The sequence below is a fragment of the Electrophorus electricus genome, chromosome 21 (genome assembly GCF_013358815.1).
Source record: "Electrophorus electricus isolate fEleEle1 chromosome 21, fEleEle1.pri, whole genome shotgun sequence".
Taxonomy (NCBI): Eukaryota; Metazoa; Chordata; class Actinopteri; order Gymnotiformes; family Gymnotidae; genus Electrophorus; species Electrophorus electricus.
The window spans coordinates 732,231-747,508 of NC_049555.1; the positions used below are offsets into that span (position 1 = coordinate 732,231).

Sequence of the window (15,278 nt, forward strand, 5' to 3'; positions counted from 1 at the left end):
TTAGCAGAATTCAATGCAATCTACATTCTTTTACTAACTGAAAAAAGCTGGTTTGCCATGGAAAGTTGATTAGGATGAACTCTGCATCTAACTTCTAGTGATAACGCTCAAGCTCACTAATCCCTTCCCCAAGCAACAAAAGTCTTTAGCTGCTCCAGCTAATTTGTAGAGTCATCCAGCTATATCTGCACAGTTGATAGAGGAGAAATCGCTTCACCTGCAGAATCTTCCATTGTGCTGACCATGGGTCATTGTGATTTAAAAGGTTAATAGCAGGCCACTGAAGGAGAGGTGATTAATTACTAAATGGAGCCTTGACTCTCTGATGGTGTCTGTCTTGGTCTGTTCACTTTTCATTTCCTGTACATGCACCATCAGGAATTAATGTTCCTGGGACATAATCTTGACCATGGCAATGAAACATTCTGGGATATTAATGCATTATCTGATCATTTTTAAAATTCAAGCTGTGGCAGTAGAGCATTTTTATAATTTAAATAATTTGAAGTGAAGTTAATTTGAAGTGAAAAAAAAAACTGACCATCCTCATTATAATTTCTACTAGTTCCTAATGAGTTTTGGTTGTCTAAAAAGTCCTATGAAAAGAATTCCATAGAAAAGAAAGAAAGCAATTATACTGATGACATACCAGTGTGGCAGATAGTTTTGATTTTTAACTGAACAAGGTTATTTTGACATGACTTCTAGCACCAACTGGTAAAGTTTGGGTTCAATGTTTTCTGTCTTCGCCTCTCTCTTGTGTGTGTGTGTGTGTGTGTATTTGTTTGTGTGTGTGTATGTCTTGGATGGACGGAAGCAGAGTTTCACATGGCTGTAAAAGCCCTGGGGATTGGAGTTATAGAGTGCATGTTAAATCAGCCAGGTGTGAGTGTTACCATGACAACTACACTACTTAGGGTGGGGGTTAAGACAAAGTGACATACAGTAGGGGAGAGAGAGAGAAAGTGTGTTGAAGACAGAGAGAAAAATGTGGAGAATTTCAGTAGAGAGTGTATGCACTTTAACACTAGTCAGGACTGTGACTTACTCAGAGGGTTTAGTAAGACTGGCTTTTGGAAATGCAACCACTACAGGGCTGCAAATAACAAAACATCACAAAGTCAACCCTAATGGAAAGCATATAAAATCACAATAAGACACTAAGAATTAATAATAGTGACTAAAGAAAAAAGATTTGCACATTGGGTTGCCTTGAGCAGGCTTATTGCACTTCCCATTTTGGTGGTGTTCTCCAAACATGTCTGGCCAGGTACTGGAGGGCTGTGGAATGATCATTTACTTGCTCATGTGAATAGGATATGCAACAGAAAAGCAATGTGGGGTCCCCAAGGGCTGGACTGAAGACTCCACACAACTGCACAGTAAAGTCCTTCAGAGTCTAAACATCACTGCCAAACCCTGATATTACTGGTACTTCTGGAAACACTGCCTAACATGATGTTCCACTGGCAGATTGGGAGAATCCTCATTGCAGCATTCAGAACAGGCCACTTGTTAAGCTTCTTTTGTATAATATGTACTGCACAAACTCTTCCAAAAAAAAGTGACACTGTTGTGGTATGAGGAAACCAGTTTATTGATTTAAGAAATGTAGGTACACTGGACTGCAAGATGAAACTTTTCAGGATATTGAAAAAAGTATGTGTAAATGTGCTTTTGTGTGTGTGTGTGTGTGTGTGTGTGTGTGTGTGTGTGTGTGAGAGAGAGAGAGAGAGAGAGAGAGAGAGAGAGAGAGAGAGAGAAAGACAGAGAGAGAGAGAAGGACAATATGAGAGAACATGAGAGAACATGTTAAGGTACTGTACATTAATTTGGGTTTGGCTTGCCAAATAATTGAACAATCTTCAATATATATATATAAGTTAATGTTAAAGTGGCTAAAGTTAGCTGTTATGCTAAAACAATTTTGGTGCTCTACGTTAACTTATGCATCAGAATTATTTAAGTGTCAGAATGTTTTCCCAACATTACTGCACTCTTCTGCAGTTTCTTTGTTGATACATGACTTCTTAATAAAGGGTGAAAGTGGTTTAGAGCCTAAATGTCCATGCAGTTTAGTTTATTATAGTAATCATCAGGAGAAAGAAATTGATGACTGTTAGAGCCAAACCTTGATTCAGTATTTTTATACCAAGATTCTAATTGTACTCTCACATTAAACTTCCCTTCTCAGCAATCCTGTCTGTGAGTGCCACTGAACTGCAGTTTCCATACTGAGAGGTGGCTGACCACTCTCAGCATTTACGCCTGATTTCTACTGTGATTATGTAACACAGGGAATTTATCTTTCTTGTGCTTTCCTTACCTTTAAGGGTTAAAAGCTGAGAGAAAGAATAACAGAGAAAGAAAGACATGGAGATAAATGAAAAGAGAGAGAAACTGTAGAACCTAAGAAAAGGAAGAAGTTTTAAAAGATGATATGGGGAGCATTTCCACATATCACATATCCTCCTGATGCTCTTACAATGAAAACAATGTGAACCCGTTGTCCACCATCTGTCAATGTGTTCTGATGATTCTTGATTCAGTTGGTGAAAGGACGACTCAGCTCTCCATTTGTGGTGGATTGAGAATTGAACAAGTGAACTGAATCAACTGACGATGCTGGTAATCAGACACGGCATCAGTTTTGGTTGCACTGTGCTTAGGGTGTCTCTCAAGAGACTGAAATATTATTGTATGACATTACACAACAATGGAGTTGTACTACTGAAGAAATATGTCAAAGGATAGATACTTAGAGTTCCCAAGCCCTAGTGTGTGGGAAGATATGTGTTGTGTTAAGGCAGCAGTTAACACAGGTTACACCTGGATCCTGTCTGTGTTAATGCTGGTGTGTAATACCACAGAGCCCCAGCTCTGTAATCTGGGCCACCAGGAAAGAGAGAAGAGATGACCGGATGCCGCAACCCCACACTGACAACAGAAATGTCATCTAGAACAAACAATTAATGAAATTAATTTAATTTATTTAGAATCACTGGCTGAAATCCATCAAGTGATGCAAGCATTCATACGATGCACAGAAAGAGCAGCATATCCCCACTAACGACAAGGGGCGTGCATTTGCTTTGAAAAGGGCTGGGGACAGGTTTCGTTCCCTTTAAGAGATCAAGCCATCGGCCACTCGTTTGTACTGAAAATTAATCAGCGCTGGGTCTGGAAGGAAATGTTTTATGGCCGCGTTTGTCAAGATTATCGGCACTGAACAATACAAGAAGCACTATGGTTTAAATATATATTTGTACAACAATTATTTTATATATACTTTGATTAAAAAATTATTTGTTTCGTTTCAAATGTCCAAATCTCGCTTGCTTACTATAGCAACATCGTGTGACACGGTAAACTATAAGCACGAACCTTTTCTGATTCTGTCATTAGGAACATAATACGCTTCATGTTATTGCCTAAGGCAAGCATGCTATTAATCGAATTATTATTGCATAAAAAACTTTTAAAGGAAATATAAAAATAGAAAAAGTGGAGGGGTCAAAATATGCCATTTCAGAAAGTGGTGGCGAGAGTCCTCAGAGTAAATTACATCCACGTTGGTGAGTGAATATAATTTTACATTTAAGACAAGAGTCTATTCAAGAAAACAGTAAACGACCTCCCATGCCGAGTACCGGGACAGTGAACGCACTCTCATAACGGTACTGTCCCTTTAAGCAGGGAGAGCGCAAGGTAGGCGTGAAGATATTCAGAAATGAAGCGAAGGTAGGGCGGAGATAACATGAATATGTATCGGCTCTTTTTGCCCCTTGGAGAGCCCAGGCACAAGATGAATGAGACAGATCCAAACGTCTCGCCTTAATTCAGCCCCACCGGCGCGACTGCTAAAAGGTAATAGATAATAATATATAATAGTCAGCTAGAGTTCCGATTGGATGAGAGCGACATCGGAGATCAGAGCGAAAGTAGCTTAAGCTACAAACAAGGCTTTTATAGTAGATTTCATCTTATATTTTTGTTGCACATATTTATATTTGAGACACTCGGTTATTTTCCAAGTCGATTCTGAGTCACCACCAGTATGGACACCATATTGGACAATTTCGCCTCGGACAAACTTTTCCCCAATTCCAACCTGTTGGACCTGGAGGACCTCAACGAGACCGATTTCCTCACCAATGTGGTAAGATACGTGATTTATTTTCTTTTCAGACGTTTTGATCATTTTTTTTTCTGTTCTCTGTAATATCATCTGTAATGTACAGTTTTCGTCTGTAATGTAGTTACTGATGGGTCCTATGAAGCGACTGCGAACAGTCTCCCCTGACAGACAGAGATAACGCATATTCTCATTATAATCTTACAGGACAGTTGTCGTTTGGACGTCAGCATGTGCTGTACTTACTTTTGAACGAGTTTCTCATCAGATCCAAATCTGACTAGACATTTTATTAAACCCGACAGTGACCACTGGACATTCAACAATTAAATCGTCCTTTTATTTTGATATATCAAAGGTAGTTTTATTTTTGTTTACTCCTATAATAATTTGTCACACAGGTCTAAGAGAACCTCTTACAAATTAAGTTTGAACCAAGCGTGTGCTTGTCCAGCTGTGAAGTTTGCTCAGCTGTGTGAGCGATAGCGTTTGGAGGGGGCGTGGCGAAGAGTGCGTGTATTCGCCAGTGCACACCCCCGGGCCGCCCCTGGCCTGCTGCATCCGGCTGATGAAGCTGATATTTAACCGGGATGGGCGGGAGCCCGACAGTTGTGCGTCTGTGTTGGGGTCATAAATAAGATGCATCAAATCAAAAAAGCTTTCAATTATACAGACGCTTTCTTTTTCAAAATAACCTTTCTAGCGAATGGGCGCGCAGGGTTCTGTCACTACAGGCTAGATTTAAAAAAAATAATAATTACTCACAAATATGTGTCAAATAAAACAAATAGATGACATTTTGATTATCCTTGAGGGTTCTAAAAGCATTGTAAGGCACACTATATCACCATCGGTAGCAGATTCTGTCATCCTCCGTGTTTTTGTTTGTCTCCCACACTCTATCATTTTATCTCCATCACCTTTGCTCTCTCTCTCTCTCTCTCTCTCTCTCTCTCTCTCTCTCTCTCTCTCTCTCTCTCTCTCTCTCTCTCTCTCTCTGGTCACTGTGTTTTTTGTTTGTTTGTTTGTTTGTTTTACTCCAGGAGGTACAGAAATAATTAGCTTTATTCTACTATCAGGATGGGCCAGTCATGTTAAAAAAGTGGAGCAGTGAAGAGGAGTCTGGCTTTTTGCCCTCTGTAGGGTCAGTGGAGTAGCTCATCTGCATGGGATTCATTAAGTCCCCCATCACCCCCCCATCTCCTCTTCCATCTTCCTCCCCACCCATCACCCTCCATCCCTTCCATACCGCTATCTTCCTCCATCCACATCATCATCCATCCCCCTCAATATTCCTCCATCTCCCCCTCCAACCCTGTCATCCTCCATCTCTCCCTCCCTCTCTATATCTCCCTCCATGCCCTGTGACTCAGAGAGTCCAGTAGCTGCAGTCTTAAACTAACCCCAATAGTGGCCTCACACACATGCCGGGGATCTCAACACTACTCATACCTCAGATGGAAACATCACTGAAACAGCTGTGAAAGACCAGACAACCTTTATTTGAGATTTAACATTTATTTTAAAATGTGACTCTCATAGTCAGAACTGGAGTTGGTTTATCAAGTTGCCTTCTGAATTTGAATGGTATATAAAAGGTTTCAAAAGGTCAAAAGCACTTCACTAAAACTAAAGGAATTGTAGACTGCATGTGTGGGATCTGAAAAACTAACTGGTGACCCAGTGCACTGCCCATTCTGGGATGTGCTGAATGTAATAAGGAGTGTTTGGGTGGGAAAGAGGTCCATTATAAAAGCTCCAGGTGTTCAGTGCTTAGCAGCAGCTGTTCTGCAGCAGGTGGACTCTTTTAAGGACTTGACTATAGTGAAGCAGGGAGAGAGAGAGAGTGTATGTGTGTGTGTGTGTGTGTGTGTGTGTGTGTGTGTGTGTGTGTGTGTGTGTGTGTGTGTGTGTGTGTGTGTGTGTGTGTGCTGAAGAGTGAGAGAGTTTGTGTGACAGAGAGAGAGCTGGACATGGATAGAGATAAAGAATCAGAGAGGTTAGGGTAATATAACAAGAGGGAGAGAGGACAGAAATGAGTAAGGACAGTTAACGGGTTTGTGTGTATGTAATGGCTGGGCAGTTACTGTATGTGTGTGTCTGTCTGTGTGTTTGTGAAAGAGAGAAAGATAGATAGACAGATAGAGAGAGAGAGAAAGAGAGGGAGAGAGAGGAAGGAAAGCAGTCCATGTTGGAGCACTTTGTGTCCCCCTGCCCTGCTATGAGTTGAGTATGTGAGATTCTTGCCCTGACAGGTTCAGTGAATGACTGACTTTGTTCCCTTAGGGAGGAAGCAGTTCCCAGTACACACATGCACACACACGCACACACATACACACACACACACACACACACACACACACACACACACACACACTCACACACCCCACCTCCTTGAGGATGGATAATAGAGTGCATTTGTTTTAGTCTGCCATTACGGGGTATAAGTGTAGGTGGGTCATTTCAGAGATTTATTTATAACCAGGAATGTCTCCACAGTGCGGTTGTGTGTGTGTGTGTGTGTGTGTGTGTGTGTGTGTGTGTGTGTGTGTCTGTCTGTCTGACTGTCTGTCTGTCTGTGTGCTCACAAATCCTGAGTTAAGAGTAATTGTATGGCTCATGTTTATGGTTGGAAGTCCCATGCTACCATTTGTATAAGTTTCCACAGGGTAGCTCTGAACTCCAACAGAGAGATCTTGCCTATGTTAAACTGCACTGCTCCTTTTGTGTTAAATTGTTATTTATTTATTAGCTTGAAAGACTTACTCCATTTACTCCTGCTCTCTGCATTTTAGCATTGGTTTCTTGGCCCTGACTTATAAACTGAGGAGAAAGGTTAGGAGGGAGTGAATCACAGTGCACCTCCTAAAAACACACACTACAGCTGTCTCTCTGTCTGTCTGTCTCTTCTTGTCTGTTTTTAATACACTTTAATGAACTTATGTTTATTAATATAGTGAGACAGAAAGTCAGCTGAGGTTCTGTTAAAAAGGAAACACTTCCATTGCTACACATGAGGATCTTTTAAAGTAGTTTCAGAGGAAAGAACTCAGAAATGTGGCCTTAAAGAAAAGTGTATCCTTAAAATTGTTTATTGAATATATGAAGTATTGCCACATTAGGTCAGTGTTATCTCGGCAGTGCTTCCGATAACTTATACACAGCACGTGAGTGAGGCAGCAAGTGTGTCTGCATACTAGTACAACAGACTTTAATTGTTTTGCAAAGCATATCTGAATGGCTATGATAAATAGAGAAAAAGGTATTTACAGGTTTGACCGGTCTCACCTGTCATGAATAGCAAGAGCATCGCTAGGCGTTTTCTCCAACAGGTAATGCTACAACAATATGCTATAGGGTAGGGCCTGATGGTACAAGAGCGTATTTGTACTGTCAACCTAAAAATTCCTCTGTACAGAGCTTCTTTACTGTTTCTGTACTGGGATTATTAATGTCTCTTTCACACCAAAAATCCCTAATGTGGAATTCATTCAGTACCGTAGGACTTCATTCAGTGGGACATAGTGTAGGACATAGTGTAGGAGTTTCGGGGTGATGGGGGGTAGGTAAATTACATAGGGGAACTTTTAGGGAAGATTGTGCAGAAAAAGTGTGTGTGAGATCTGTGAGGTATCAGTGGAGGCCAGGCCAAAAGACCTGAAGAAATGCTTTAGGGGATGATGGAGAGAAGAGTGGAGAAGAGGATTGTGCAGAAGGGAAGAAGAAGCACATTCCTTTCACTCCAGACTGCCCTGAGTCTGAGAGAGAAAGCACTCTTAAAAGGGTGGAATATTCTTGATGTATGGAATAAAAAGTAGAGGGTATGATCATTTCACATTACTCACACAGACACTTCCATTTGCACTGTAAGCAGAACTTTGTGAATGTGGGATGACTGGGAAAGGTGGTGGAAGGATACAGACTCTCCTTCTCCATCTGTGATGCTGGTTTGGAGGTTCATGTCCTTATCACTATTACATCATTTTTATTCTGGAACTTAATTAAACAATTTCATGTATAAGATGTATGTGTGTGTGTGTGTGTGTGTGTGTGTGTGTGTGTGTGTATATATATATATCTTTTTCTAATTAATTAATTAAGTTTTTTTCACCTCTAATTACATTTTTTTTTATATCAGTCACATTGTTCTTTTATTCTTGACAATAGTTCTTCACAGACTGACACATAATAATAGTGGTGCCTCATAGTGGATTAGTGGTGCCCTTCCACGTGCATTTTTGTGTAGCGCGAAAGTGAATATGTTTCAACCATCATTAACAGAAACAGTGATATGACCTCAGCATTGGCGTCAGTCATGCCACTTGCATTATTCCATCACGTCACCATGGATTTCGCTCTCAAAAGGTTAAACATGTATATTTCCCTCCTTCTGTCGGTTCTTCAGGCCTGACCACATTACTGATGACAACAAAGGTGTGGAAGCACTGTGAACTGTATTCTCTGACACACACACACCCTAAAACCAAATCTGTGTGCATTGGTACGTCACTGTTGGCTGTGTTAATTTCGACATTAAAGCTCCTGCTATGCCAGTTTGTCTGTTTTTTTTTTTTGTCCTGGGCCTTGGTCTAATCTGTGGATGCTTTACATAGTTCTTTGAGCATTTGTGAAATAGTCAGTAAAAGGGTCCAGGACCCTTTTTGCAGCTGCTGGAATCTGCCCTGCCTGCAGAATCTCCATTTTTGCCTCATGAGTGTCGATTTCTGGAATGATTTGTAAAGACCCCGCTTGGCTTTGACTTGAGTCTCCTCTAGTTCAGTTGCAGGTCACGTAAAGTAGCCTAATGATGATGTTCCTTTGTGGGGTTGTGCAGAGGTGTTAAACCCAGTTATTGCAGGTATGTTTGAGCTCAGATTAGAGCACACCTCCACATTTTCAGCTAGTCCGGACAGATACTGTCTCTGTTACCCCTCTTTCACTGAGCTGGTCTGGACAGATACTGTCTCTGTTACCCCTCCTTTGCTGAGCTGTCCCTCCAGCCTCGACTGCTGACTCTGTTAGATAAGGAAGGATGGATGTTGAACCTCAACTCCTCCTGACCCTCTCATAAAGAATCAAAATGATTTTTGTAAACAATGGACATTTTTATACTGTTCCACGGTACTGCATGTTCAGATGGTCACATGGTCTATTTGTAGCTCCAAGATTTAGCATTCTCTGGCTATAGTGTAGCACTAGAATTAGATAGCTAAACTGCAAAATGTGGCATTGAGAGCAATCCAGATGCAGCAGTTGATGATGTAATGATCAGTCAGGTGAACCTGGAGCACATGGGCTGGATGGTGCTGGGTTATCACAGACTGCGGATATGACTAAAGATTTCCCAATCCAGATTAATTTAGAGTAACAGCATTCTAACTGTTCCATTAGGGAAAGTAGCTTTTAGTTTTATCCTCCTGGAGTATCTTATTGGATAACTGCATTATGTTGTGTGCATTTTAATTTCTGTTTTGGTGTTTGAAACTAGTTGTGTCTAATAACTATGGAAACTTAGTGTCTTTAAAGAGATGGCAGTTTGTGAAATAAAAAAGTTACAGTGTTCTTTTATGAGCATGCGGGGTCTCTCTGCAGGTTGTAATTCCCGAATGCATGCTCTGCACTTCAGTTTGTAAAAAAATGTTATGGACACTTCAGTTATCTGTAGCTCTTGTCATAAAACCTCAGTTTTACGGTTTCTTCTCTCTGCCTCGGTGCTGTGTCACAGTGCCTGTTGGACTGACCCCGTGATGTCAGCACTGTGTTACAGTGCCTGTTGGACTCCCCCTGTGACATAAAATCTGTCTGTGAGAGCCTGGAACACCCTACAGCCTCAGCAGCTCAGTGCTCCCCTGCAGTGCCTCAGAACGTCTGTAAGACTTTGCTGGATGCAGTCTCTTAAAGCACTGTAGGTCTCTGAGGGTAACGTGCAGAGTAAACACAGGATGCAGATGCCATGGTTTGCAGAAGTCTGCCCTGCTTTTTTGTTGAGCCCATAGACACAAATTCCTCTGTTTCCCCACATACCACCCTTTCCTGAGGGCCATGTGTACATTACTAATGAAAACTTTCATCTTACTCAGCAGTACTTTGATTTAACCTAAACCTAATTGGTGTAGACACATACATACTGTTTCTGCCAAACATGAATTTTCTCAATAGAGGTAATGAAGTTCAGCTGCTCTAGTTTACTCCTGAAGATTAAATTCTCTTAGGATGTGGTATGTGTTAAATCCCTGTCCTCTTTGCTCTGCTGGGTGTGTATGGGCTAAGCCAGCATTTGGTTCTGCTGGGTGTGTATGGGCTAAGCCAGTGTTTAGTTCTGCTGGGTGTGTATAGGCTAAGCCAGTGTTTGGTTCTGCTGGGTGTGTATAGGCTAAGCCAGTGTTTGGTTCTGCTGGGTGTGTATAGGCTAAACCAGTGTTTGGTTCTGCTGGGTGTATATGGGCTAAGCCAGTGTTTGGTTCTGCTGGGTGTGTATAGGCTAAACCAGTGTTTGGTTCTGCTGGGTGTGTATGGGCTAAGCCAGTATTTGGTTCTGCTGGGTGTGTATAGGCTAAGCCAGTGTTTGGTTCTGTGCTACTAGGCAGGAGTCTGTTCAGCAGAAATTAAAGGCTATGGAACGGGTGGAGGCCCATCTGGTGACCACTTGAACACCATCATCCCCCAACCCCATCACCAACCACCAACTGTGATGAGACACTAGTCAGTAAAAGATTTGGAGATGGGAAATTACTTTAATTCTTAATCTCCGTCTGAGGATGAACTCTGTAGAGATGAGGATAGTGGGTATATAAGCAAAGACACGGTGACTCGCTCTCAGACTAAGGAGCACGACGCTGATGGTCTTCCGTGGTTACTGTGTGGGGGAAGGGCAGCAGTAGTACCGTTTCCCTGCCTAACTGTCTGCTGTGGTTGTGGTTTTCCTAGCCTGTGGCTGCCTGCAGGACTAAAGAAAGATCTGAACTCAGAATTTAGAAAAGCAGCAGTAGAGGAGGAGGAGAATAGAGTGAGATTTTGAGAAAGAGATGGAGAACGAGGCAGGCAGGGGGCACTGGGAGCTGTGGTGCCAGTTCATTAGGGTGAGCTGTGCACCTCTGTAGGATGGAAGTTGGTGAAGCACTGAGTAGAACAAACAGGCTCTTCGAACAAACCTGCATTCACCTGTGACCTCCATGCACTCCTTCCAGCGTGGCCCTTTCTGCTGTGTCTGCCTCATTACCCATGCGGCATTGATCTTAATGAGCTTGGCTGCAGATAGATCTCTGTTGCCCTTGGTGAACTGGAACTTTGTCAGAGGCTGATCTCTGTCAGCTGGCTTGATTTCTCTCACGTCTGATGTTTGTTAACTCTGCCAACAGTAATACGACTCAGAATGTGAACTGCTTTTAAAAGCACAGATGTGCAACTTTGGAATGAAGAGTGTGAGGGAGAGAGTAAGTGAAATATTCAGATAGAATTCCCACAAAGAGAAGAGAGTCAAAGCGAAGAGAGTCAAAGGTATCAAACACAGCCCTAACCATCTGGAAAGACTACTGTAAATAAGTGTTTAAAAAGTTATGGCACTAGATATACCATATTAATCTTAAACTGTAGAATATGGAATTCTTATCCAAACTTCTAAGGTCTTTTAAATCCACCTTCAGTTTCTCAAGTATTTCTCCCTCATTTCTCCCACTCCTTTTTGGTCCCTTTGAGTGAAATGAGTTTCCACTGGTGTGTGACTCATTTACTAAAAGCAAATCATTCTTACAGCATAAGGTGTAGATTTCCAGATGCCGCTGTGCTTGGCCATCTCCATTATTCCACTCCCGATTTGTGCTGTTATCTGGGCCTTTTGTTTTTCCAGTGTGTGAGATACTTTTCCCTACATCGCACTCCTCCATGCATACCCTGCACTCCTGCTTCAGAAACCACCAGCGGCAGCGTTATTTGCATACCGTGTTCGGATTGGTTGTAGCACGGATGGGGTGGGGAACCAGGAATGGAATGCGGTGCGTGTCGGAGGCATGACCGGCGCTCTGGCGTTAGACGGCTCTCGCCGGCCCTGGGACAACCGCGCTGTTTCTTTTAAAAACAGGGAAAGTATGGCAATGCCATGCATGTACACTACTGCTGTTTTCCATTTTGAGAAAATAGCCACAAGTTAAAATCCCACAGATTCTTTAAATGACATTAACTGCAGTGGAAAGTTTGAAAACTGGGCCTGTTTCTAAGAAAAAAAAGACAATTTCATTTTGTTTAATGAAGTTGGGTTTGAAGTTTTGGGTTTAACTAAATTTGTCTACAGTCAGAGCCAACATGTGAAGAGGACCAGATCAGAGTAAAAGAGAAAAGAAATAACAATTGATTAATAATATTAATTGGTTAATAATTAATTAATAATAATTAGGTTGGCACCTAAATTAGATTATTTGAGTCTCTTTTCAGAGCAAATAAAAAAAATGTTTAATTATTATTTGCAAAATTCCCACTCTCACTCTGTTTCATCCACTCTCTGTCCTCTGTCACAGTTTAGATAGACCTGAAAGTTACACAGCTAAACCACAACTACAGCCAGAGGCAAACATGCCCTGGGGGCTGGGGAGGAGGGAGGGAGGAAGAGCTTCTGCAGCTTCAGTGCAACTACCAAACCAAGCAGAGGCTGCACCAATGCAAAGGTCATACATTCTCATTGCACAGTTACTACATGGAGGATGTGTCATGGGTCACAACATGTCTCTGGATTAGGGTTAGGGTTAGGGTTTTGGGTCAGGATATATCTCTTGTTTGTAGATGGGTTTAGAAGCAAATGATTAGATCAGAAGTAAAGTGCATCTGATCAGAAGTGAAAAGTAAGAACTATGCACTTTGCAGTATAAGTGGTCACAGAATGATGTAAAGCAGGGAATGGGCCCAGTGTGAGGTCAGACAGCACCAGCCTCCTGACAGAACAGCATGCTCTTCTGGAAACTGGGAACTGTAAAAAAAAATTATTAAACAATTGTTGGCATGAATCAACAGATTGACAGGCTGTGTGCTTTAAAGCCTTGTATCTACCCCCGCTGTGTGTGTGTGTGTGTGTGTGCGTGTGTGTGCATGTGTGCACATGTGTGTGTGTATGTGTCTCATGCTAGCAGAGTAACCTATTATTTCCCCAAAGCAGGCAATGCAGGTAATACTGCGATCCATAAGTCGCTCTTTCTTTGAGCAGATCTCACCTGGAAATACCAGAATTTAAATTTGACATTCTCAGACACTCTGTCGCTTCCCCATAACATGTCATTTAGCAAGCCCCTAAAGTGAAATTTGGGTGCATTTTAATTAAAGTTAATATGACAGATCAAACAGAGTCTAATGCTTTTCCAGTAACTACACAGTAAAGCTGTAAACCCACTTTGAGACATAGTCTGTTCTTAAAAGCACTATCTAAATAAATTAAATAAAATGGAATACTTTTTTTCATAAAGCTTTTTTTTTTTTTCCTGTGGTGGAACTTTAAATAGACCAGATGGAGAAAGTCAGTCAGCCTGGTAGGAGCTCTGTTTATCTCCTCTGGGTTCTGACCCGAAAAAGGGATCCAAGAGGATATTGGGGCCACTGGGAGACTAAGCACTCCCCCACTCACCGCTTCACCCCGGGAACAACCAGGCTTCCCTGTGCCAGTCTGGAATGTGCTTCTCCTCCCCTTCTTCCCACTGCCCCGCCCCCCTACCCCCAAACCCTCCAGATGTGGAATTTCACTGCTCTTGCATCATCTTGGCACACAGTGGTGGTGTGCACTGGCTGGACATTGAGCCCCTCTAACTGCAAGCGCTCATGCTGACTGTCCCTCATTATCTACTGCATCAGAAATTCAAAATGCATTTGTCTGTTATACAAAATTTATCTCAAATTTCTTTATGGAAATCTTTATGCACATTCTCTTTTTTTGGAAATAGGGAGTGATTAAAAACACCTTTGTGTTGATGACCTCTCTCTATCTGTTCTTATGTATTAGTGTTGGCCATCATCCAACCATTTATCAGTGTCGGTTTATCAGTATTGTTTTTTTTTACCCTAAAGACTGCGATTGGCTCTACGTTTCTGAGAGGCAGCTCTCACTCTCAATTTGTATGAAGTGACACTGTTGTGTAAAACCTCTGTCAACATTTCTGTGCTTAATACATTCTGATACACTTGTCCCAGACCAGCACCCAGTACGATGTTGCTGATGGGTGATGGTCACTGGTCTGTGAGGAATGGTCCATCACTGAAATAATGTGCTGTCAGCAGGGGCTCTGTGGTCAGAATATGATCAGTGATGAATGGGAGTGTGGCAGAAAAACTGTGCAATACACTTTCCATAATAATTATGCACCTATAAAGCACAACATTAAGATCAGTGTCCCTAATTAAACAGCTAGTGCCTGATGTCGATGCTTGTAGTTGTGACTGCAACTATTACATTTTCATTCTGTATCTGTTTTATTGCTTGGGCTTAAAAGACCATAAGTGACTGAGGCTTCTCAGCTAATGACAGTGTTCCCACCCTCATTTTGATAAAACACTATAAACTGCAGTTCTGCTTATTAAACCGCCACAAAGTCTGTCCTCTGTTCAGTCTGGATTACCGAGGTCTGTCCATACATCCAGCCTGCAAATGAGCAGCAGGAACCGCACATCAAAGCTTCAGGGTGGGACTGTTTATGCTTATGCGCTCAGCCATAGTCATTATGCTACTTCTGACTGCAGGGGAGCTATGCCAATAAGTGTACCCCACGGTCAGCGTGGTTCCAAAATGCGCGTTCTCCAAACACTGGCAGCAGGTTTCATCATTTCTTCCCTTAACAGTAAAATGCTTTCCAGAAGAGTCTCTAACCTGTATAGATGTTCACAGAGATGATCGAGAAGACTATCACTTCAGGGGGAAGTGGTGTTCACCAGGCCCTGACTGCACCAGCATAATACTACATAGGCAGTGGAGTTTATTAGGCTCTGACTGCACCAGTTTTGAGTCCAGGTGGAACCCCCTTGTTCTCTATTCCTCTGATAATGTGGACAGAAGTAAATTCTTCAACTTGAATTTCCAAAAGGCATTATAGCATAGAAGTACAGACCCTGTGAATACAGACAGAAGTACAGACATTGTGCATACAGACAGAGGTACAGACCCTGTGCATACCAA

General features: G+C 42.0%; 1 protein-coding gene across 2 annotated transcripts in view; it reads left to right on the forward strand.

Annotated features, from left to right (window-relative positions):
* The first annotated feature begins 3,833 nt into the window (after positions 1-3,833).
* The window catches only part of creb3l1 (cAMP responsive element binding protein 3-like 1), a 30,761-nt gene continuing 19,316 nt past the window's right edge, over positions 3,834-15,278 (forward strand). For both annotated transcript variants that reach the window (XM_027023206.2, XM_035520982.1), the window contains exon 1: positions 3,834-4,159. In XM_027023206.2, coding sequence (XP_026879007.1) covers positions 4,058-4,159 — 102 coding nt within the window. In that variant the 5' untranslated portion in view covers positions 3,834-4,057. The remainder of the gene's footprint in view (positions 4,160-15,278) is intronic.